At 57.2% G+C, this 7,572-nt stretch overlaps 1 protein-coding gene across 1 annotated transcript; it reads right to left on the reverse strand.

Annotated features, from left to right (window-relative positions):
• Positions 1 to 547: 547 nt before the first annotated feature.
• LOC139791027 (collagen alpha-1(III) chain-like) lies at positions 548 to 7,128 on the reverse strand. The gene is made up of 2 exons (XM_071732817.1): positions 6,918 to 7,128; positions 548 to 2,285 (listed from the first exon to the last, which is right to left on the reverse strand). The coding sequence occupies exons 1-2, from the start codon at positions 7,110 to 7,112 to the stop codon at positions 750 to 752; spliced, it is 1,731 nt and encodes a 576-aa protein (XP_071588918.1). The 5' UTR covers positions 7,113 to 7,128; the 3' UTR covers positions 548 to 749.
• Between the last annotated feature and the right edge of the window lie 444 nt (positions 7,129 to 7,572).

Genomic DNA, 7,572 nt, shown 5'->3' on the forward strand with positions numbered 1-7,572 from the left:
TAGACCCTCCGGAACCTTTGAATTTCTTCAACTTTCTGTCATTTTTTGTCATTTTTTGGTATTTTTTGTCATTTTTTTTACGTTTTTTGTATTTTTTGACATTTTTTTTCGATCTTTTTGACTTCTTTGAGGCTTTTTGAGGTCCTCCAGAACTTGAGCTCCTCCACCCTTCCAGAACCTCCAGAACCTTTGAGTTTCTTCAACTTTTTGTCATTTTTTGTCATTTTTTGGTATTTCTTGCTATTTTTTGCCATTTTTTGATTTTTTTTGAGGTTTTTTGACTCTTTTTGAGGTTTTTTGAGGTCCTCCAGAACCCCGACCTCCTCCACCCTTCCAGAACCTTCGTTTCCTTCACCTCAACATCTTGACGTTCCTCGCTATTTTTCGCCATTTTTTTCTATTTTTTGCCATTTTTTCCCTCTTTTCTTGACTTTTGATGTTTTCCGAGGCCCTCCAGCCCTTCCAGCTCCTCCAGAACCTCCAGAACCTCCCTTTTTACCTCAACTTTCCCTCAACTTTCCCTCCCCCCCCCCCCTTTCCCGCCCCCCGTTCTCCGTATTTGCGTTTCCCGCCTTTTTTTCACCCTTCCGGGGCGTCCAATCCGGGAGGTCCCGGTGACCACGGGTACCGGTACCAGACCCGATAGGTCAGGACCCAGACCCCCCACCCCATGGCGGCGCCGGCGGCGTTTTGGCTCCAGTCCTGGCGGTAGCTGAAGGTGACGAGGAGGAGGAAGGCCCAGAGGAAGATCAAGGCCACGTGAGGAGATGGAGGACGGCCAAGGCCGCGCCGGGGCCTCTGGGCTCCTCCCTGATGACGTCATCGCCTGACCACACCCCGCGGGAGGAGGAGAAAATGGCGCCCGGCGGGGCGGGGGGAAGGAACCGACGGGGGGCGGGGACGAGGAGCCAATGGGAGGCGAGGAGGAGGCGAGGGGCGTCGGGGAGGAGCCAATGGGCATCGAGGAGCCGAGGGGCGGGGCCGGGGAGAACCTGAGGGTGGGGGGAGGGGAGGAGCCAATGGGAGAGCGGGAGGAAGGCCGGGTGGGCGGGGCGGAGCCAATGGGAAGCCAGGAAGAAGGCCTCCGGAGGCCTCGGGATTGGTCGGAAGGCGGAAGCGGGGGGCAGGGGAGGCCTCGGGGGCTTCCGGCCCCACGGGAGGAAGCGGAAGATCCCAGAGAAAATCCCGGAATTTTCCGCCTTCCTCCCACCGGAAGTTTCTCTCCAGTCGCTTCCCGGGGGTCCAATCGGATCCCGGGAGGGCTCCGGGTCCCGGGCGGGGCCTCGGGGACCTTCCGGGACTCCCCGGAAGTCAACGGCTTGACCTTCCGGCCAATCGGCTCCTCCGAGGCCCCGCTGACCCCGCCCCCCCCCCCCGGGGTGGCTTTGGGGACCCCTCCCCCACCCTCGGGGCCCCTCCCAAACCCCACCCGGAACTTCCCGGAAGTCCCCGGCTTCTCCAGGTCCTCCAAGGAGGTCCTCCAAGACTTTCTTCACCTCCTCCAGACCTCCAGGACCTCCAACGGGGTCCTCCCAGCCCTTCTGGCCTCTCTTCCGACCACCAAGACCTCCAACGAGGTCCTCCAAGGCTTTTGGGAGGTCCTCCGAGCCCTTCTGGCCCTCCTTCCGACCACCAAGACCTCCAACGGGGGCCTCCGAGCCCCTCTGGCCCCTCTTCCGGCCACCAAGACCTCCAACGAGGTCCTCCAAGGCCTTCCCGAGGTCCTCCGAGCCCTTCTGGCCCCTCTTCCGGCCACCACCAAGGCCCTCCAAGGCCTCCCCGAGGTCCTCCGAGCCCCCTTCTGTCCCTTCTTCCGGCCACCAAGGCCACCACTGAGGTCCTCCAGGGCCTTCCCAAGGTCCTCCAGAGCCCTCCCCCAGCCGGGCCAATCCCCCGTCGCCTTCTTGAAGCCCCGCCCCTTCCACAAGCTCCTCCCCAACGCCCCCCACCTCCTCGGCCAATCCCAGGCCGCAGTGGACCAAGGCGAAGGCCTGGGGGGAGGGGCGGAAGCCTTCCCAGCGCCGCCCCTCCCCCCGGCAGCTGATTGGCTCCCGGCGGTCGGGGAGGAGGAGGAGGCCACCAACGGCGTCGCTCCAGCAGCTCCCGGTGGCGGCCTCCAGGTGGCGGGAAAGGAAGGGGGCGGAGCGGTGGAAGGCCACGCCCACCACCCACCGGAAGAGGAGGCGCAAGATGGCCGCGGCGAGGGGCGGGTCAGGGGCGCCGAGGCCACCAGGAGGGAGGAGAAGAGGAGGGAGGTCCAGCCCCCCGCTGAGGAGACCAAACGCCTGGAAAAGGGGGGGGGGAAAGGACCAATCAGGGGGGTTCTAGATCAGTCAAGGGGGTTCTAGACCCGGCAACCCCCCGGGGAAGGTTCCGGAGAAGACGGGGACAAAATGGAGCCTCTGGAGCTGTGGAGGGGCCTCGGGACCAACAAGGAGGTTCTAGAGCCAGTGAGGAGGTTCTAGAACCGTCAAGGGGTTCTAGATCGGTCAAAGGGGTTCTAGACCCAGTAACCCCCTAGGGAGGTTCTAGAGGCACTGGAGAAAAAATGGGGGTTCTAGAGGTGGCTTGGGAGCCAAATGAAGGTTCTAGGCCCATCAAGGAGGTTCTAGACCCAGCCAACCGGTGAGGAAGGTTCTAGAGTGACTGGAAGGGGGGGTGGGTGTTGGGGGTTCTAGAGCCAAGGAGGCCAAGCGGGGGGAAATATGGAGGTTCTAGACCCAAGGGACCAATAAAGGAAGTTCTAGAGCCAAGAGGACCATGTGGTGGGTTCTAGAGCCAAGGGGCCCGCCAAGGAGGTTCTAGATCTGTCGAACCTGTATCGAAGGTTCTAGAGCAACTCGTTTGGAAAATGGAGGCTCTGGGCCCGTTGAGGGTCCCTGAAACAAAATGGAGGTTCTAGACCCAACCAAGGAGGTTCTAGACCTATTGAAACAGTGGAGAAGGTTCTAGATTTACAACGAGTTCCAGAGCCATTGGGGGGGCATTGGGGGCAGAGAGAGGGTTCTAGACCCACTGGGTCAATAGAGAAGGTTCTAGAGCCATCGAGGGGGGGTTTGAAAGAGAACGTTCTAGATCAGAAAACCGATGTTCTAGACCCACCGAGGGGCTTTGAGGCCAACGTGGAGGTTCTAGACCCATCGAGACCCATTGAAACAGAGGGAAAAACAAGTTCTAGACCCATTAAAATATGTTCTAGACCAATTAACGATGCTCCAGACCCAAACAATGATGTTCTAGACCCACCATTAAAGTTCTAGACCCATCAACCCCATAGAGAAGGTTCCAGACCCAGTGGGGGAAGGGGGGGAAGTTCTAGACCCACGGGGAGGGTTCCAGACTCACCCAACCCCCCCTACAGGACCCATTGAGAGGGTTCTAGACCCAACAGCCCCAAAACCCGAGGTTCCAGACCCAGAGAGGGGTCTAGAACCCCCCCAACCCCCCTAATTCCCCTCCCCCACCCCATGGAACCCCCCAAAAATACCCAAAAATCCCAACCCCCCCCCCAAACCCCCCATATTTGCCCTCCAAAAACCCCCAAAAAATCCCCAAAATCCCCCAAAATCCCCAAACCCCCCAAAAACCCCAAAACTCCCCCAAAATCCCTTAGAGACCCCCCAAACCCTCAGAGACCCCAAAAGGACCCCCCCAGGCCATAAATCCCCCCCAAATCCCCCCAAAACCCCCCAAACCCCCCATATTTGCCCTCCAAAAACCCCCAAAAAATCCCAAAAAAATCCCAAAAAATCCCCCAAAACCCCAAAACCCCCCCAAATCCCTTAGAGACCCCCCCAAACCCTCAGAGACCCCAAAAGGATCCCCCAGCCCCATAAATCCCCCCAAAACCCCCAAAGCCCCCCAGAACCCCCCATATTTGCCCTCCAAAACCCCCAAAAAACTCCCAAAACCTCCCAAAAACTCCCAAAAAATCAAAAAAAAAATCCCAAAACCCCATAAAATCTCCCAGAGACCCCAAAAGGACCCCCCCAGCCCCATAAATCCCCCCAAAATCCCCCAAAGCCCCCAAAACCCCCATATTTGCCTTCCAAAAACCCCAAAAAACTCCCAAAAAATCCCCCAAAATCCCAAAAATCCCCAAACCCCCCAAAACGCCCCCAAAATCCCTTAGAGACCCCCCCAAAACCCCAGAAAATCCCCCCAAATCCCCCCAAACCCCCCCCAGTCCCCCCAAACCCCCCATATTTGCCCTCCAAAAACCCCAAAAAAAATCCCAAAAAAATCCCAAAAAAATCCCCAAAAACCCCAAAACCCCCCAAAATCCCTTAGAGACCCCCCCCAAAGCCTCAGAGACCCAAAAGGACCCCCCCAGCCCCATAAATCCCCCAAAAACCCCCAAAGCCCCCCCAAACCCCCCATATTTTCCCTCCAAAAACCCCAAAAAAACTCCCAAAAACTCCCAAAAAATAAAAAAAAAAATCCCAAAACCCCATAAAATCCCCCAGAGACCCCAAAAGGACCCCCCCAGCCCCACAAACCCCCCCAAAACCCCCCAAATTCCCCCCAAACCCCCCCAGCCCCCTCAAAACCCCCCATATTTGCCCTCCAAAACCCCCAAAAACCTCCCAAAACCTCCCAAAAACTCCTAAAAAATCCCCCAAAAATCCCAAAACCCCATAAAATCCCCAGAGACCCCAAAAGGACCCCCCCAGCCCCATAAATCCCCCCAAAACCCCCTCAAAACCCCGAAACCCCCCAAAACCCCCCAAAATCCCCCATATTTGCCCTCCAAAAACCCCAAAAAAATCCCCAAAAATCCCAAAAAATCCCAAAAAATCCCCAAACCCCCCAAAAACCCCAAAACGCCCCCTAAATCCCTTAGAGACCCCCCCAAAACCCCAGAAAATTCCCCCAAATCCCCCCCAACTCCCCCAAAATCCCCCATATTTGCCCTCCAAAAACCCCAAAAAAACCCCAAAAAATCCCCAAAAAACCCCAAAACCCCCCAAAATCCCTTAGAGACCCCCCCAAAGCCTCAGAGACCCCAAAAGGATCCCCCCAGCCCCATAAATCCCCCCCCAAAACCCCCCCATCCCCCAAAACCCCCTAAAATCCCCCATATTTGCCCTCCAAAAACCCCAAAAAATCCCCAAAAAATCCCCAAAAATCCCAAAAAAATCCACCCAAAATCCCCAAACCCCCCAAAAACCCCAAAACCCCCCCAAAATCCCTTAGAGACCCCCCAAAACCCCAGAAAATCCCCCCAAATCCCCCCAAACCCCCCCAGCCCCCCCAAGCCCCCCATATTTGCCCTCCAAAAACCCCAAAAAACTCCCAAAACCTCCCAAAAACTCCAAAAAAATCCCAAAACCCCATAAAATCCCCCAGAGACCCCAAAAGGACCCCCCCAGCCCCATAAATCCCCCCAAACCCTCCCAAAACCCCCAAACCCCCCCCCAAACCCTCCATATTTGCCCTCCAAAAACCCCAAAAAAAATCCCCAAAAAATCCCCAAAAATCCCAAAAAATCCCCAAACCCCCCAAAAACCCCAAAACCCCCCAAAATCCCTTAGAGACCCCCCCCATAACCCCAGAAAATCCCCCCAAATCCCCCCAACCCCCCCAAACCCCCCCAAAGCCCTCCAAAACCCCCAAAAAACTCCCAAAAACTCCAAAAAACTCCAAAAAAAATCCTCAAAAAATCCCAAAACCCCATAAAATCCCCCAGAGACCCCAAAAGGATCCCCCAGCCCCATAAATCCCCCCAAAACCCCCCAAAACCCCCCCAAAAACCCCCCAAAACCCCCAAAGCCCCCTAAAACCCCCCATATTTGCCCTCCAAAAACCCCAAAAAAACTCCCAAAAAATCCTAAAAAAATCCCCCAAAATCCCCAAAAATCCCCAAAAACCCCAAAACCCCCCAAATCCCTTAGAGACCCCCCCAAAACCCCAGAAAATCCCCCCAAATCCCCCCCAAAACCCCCCCACCTCCCCAAACCCCCCCATATTTGCCCTCCAAAACCCCCAAAAACCTCCCAAAAACTCCCAAAAAATCCCCAAAAAATCCCAAAACCCCATGAAATCCCCCAGAGACCCAAAAGAACCCCCCCCAGCCCCATAAGTCCCCCCCAAAACCCCCCAAGCCCCCCCAAGCCCCCCATATTTGACCTCCAAAAACTCCCAAAAAAAAATCCCAAAAAATCCACCAAAACCCCAAAACCCCCCCAAATCCCTTAGAGACCCCCCCAAAGCCTCAGAGACCCCAAAAGGACCCCCCCAGCCCCATAAATCCCCCCAAAACCCCCCAAACCCCCCATATTTGCCCTCCAAAAACCCCAAAAAAACCCCCAAAAAAATCCCCAAAAATCACCAAAAAATCCCAAAAAATCCCGAAACCCCCCAAAACCACCAAAACGCCCCCTAAATCCCTTAGAGACCCCCCAAAACCCCAGAAAATCCCCCCAAATCCCCCCCAAAACCCCCCCAAACCCCCCATATTTGCCCTCCAAAAACCCCAAAAAACTCCCAAAAACTCCAAAAAACTCCAAAAAAAATCCCCCAAAAATCCCAAAACCCCATAAAATCCCTCAGAGACCCCAAAAGGACCCCCCCAGCCCCATAAATCCTCCCCAAAACCCCCCCAAACCCCCCCAAAACCCCCAAAGCCCCCTAAAACCCCCCATATTTGCCCTCCAAAAACCCCAAAAAAATCCCCAAAAATCACCAAAAAATCCCCCAAAATCCCCAAATCCCCCAAAACCCCAAAACCCCCCAAAATCCCTTAGAGACCCCCCCAAAACCCCATAAAATCCCCCCAAATCCCCCCCAAAACCCCCCAAAAACCCCCCCAGCCCCCCCAACCCCCCCATATTTGACCTCCAAGAACCCCCAAAAAAATCCCAAAAATCCCCCAAAATCCCCAAAACGCCCCAAACCCCCCCAGATTTTGGACTCACGCCTCGAGGAGGTTGTGTGGGGAGGCCAAGAGGCTGTGGGGGGGGGCCCGGGCCCTGTAAATGGGGGCGAAGAGGAGGAGGAGGAAGAGGCCGAAGGCCTGGAAGGGCGGGAAATGGGGGGAGCCCAAGATGGCCGCTGCCCCCCAGCTCAGGACCCCCAGGGACCCCCCCAGACACCCCCAGAAACTGCCCCATAACTTCTGGGGGGGGGAGGGGAAGTGAAGGACGAAAGGGGGAGGGGCACCGGAAGTGAGGGGGAGGGGCACCGGAAGTGAGGGGGAGGGGACAAAATGGCCGCCGCCCCCCCCCAGCTCAGGGACCCCCCCCAAGGGACCCCAAAATGGCCCCAAAGGGGGGGGGAGGGGTGGGAAATGTGGGGGGAGGGGCACCGGAAGTGAGGGGGAAGGGCACCGGAAGTGGGGGGGAGGGGCCAAGATGGCCGCCGCCCCCCCCCTGGCTCGGGGACCCCCCCCAGGGACCCCCCAAGGGAAGGGGGGGAGGGGCCAAGGGAAGAGGGGGAGGGGCCAAGATGGCCGCCACCCCCTCAGGGACCCCCACAACGGCCCCGCCCCCAACCCAAGCCCCGCCCCAGCCGCCCAGGCCCCGCCCCCCACCCCCCTGGCCCCTCCCCCCCCCCCCTTTCCCCCATCGACCA

Source organism: Heliangelus exortis, unplaced genomic scaffold, assembly GCF_036169615.1.
Source record: "Heliangelus exortis unplaced genomic scaffold, bHelExo1.hap1 Scaffold_86, whole genome shotgun sequence".
Lineage (NCBI taxonomy): Eukaryota > Metazoa > Chordata > Aves > Apodiformes > Trochilidae > Heliangelus > Heliangelus exortis.

Excerpts from the sequence above, each read along its gene's own strand:
- LOC139791027 (XM_071732817.1), bottom strand. The coding sequence starts at position 7,112 with ATGGGGCAGTTTCTGGGGGTGTCTGGGGGGGTCCCTGGGGGTCCTGAG. Across the intron at positions 2,286-6,917 it reads CCACACAACCTCCTCGAGGC|GCGTTTGGTCTCCTCAGCGG; the intron begins GTGAGTCCAAAA and ends CCCCTTTTCCAG.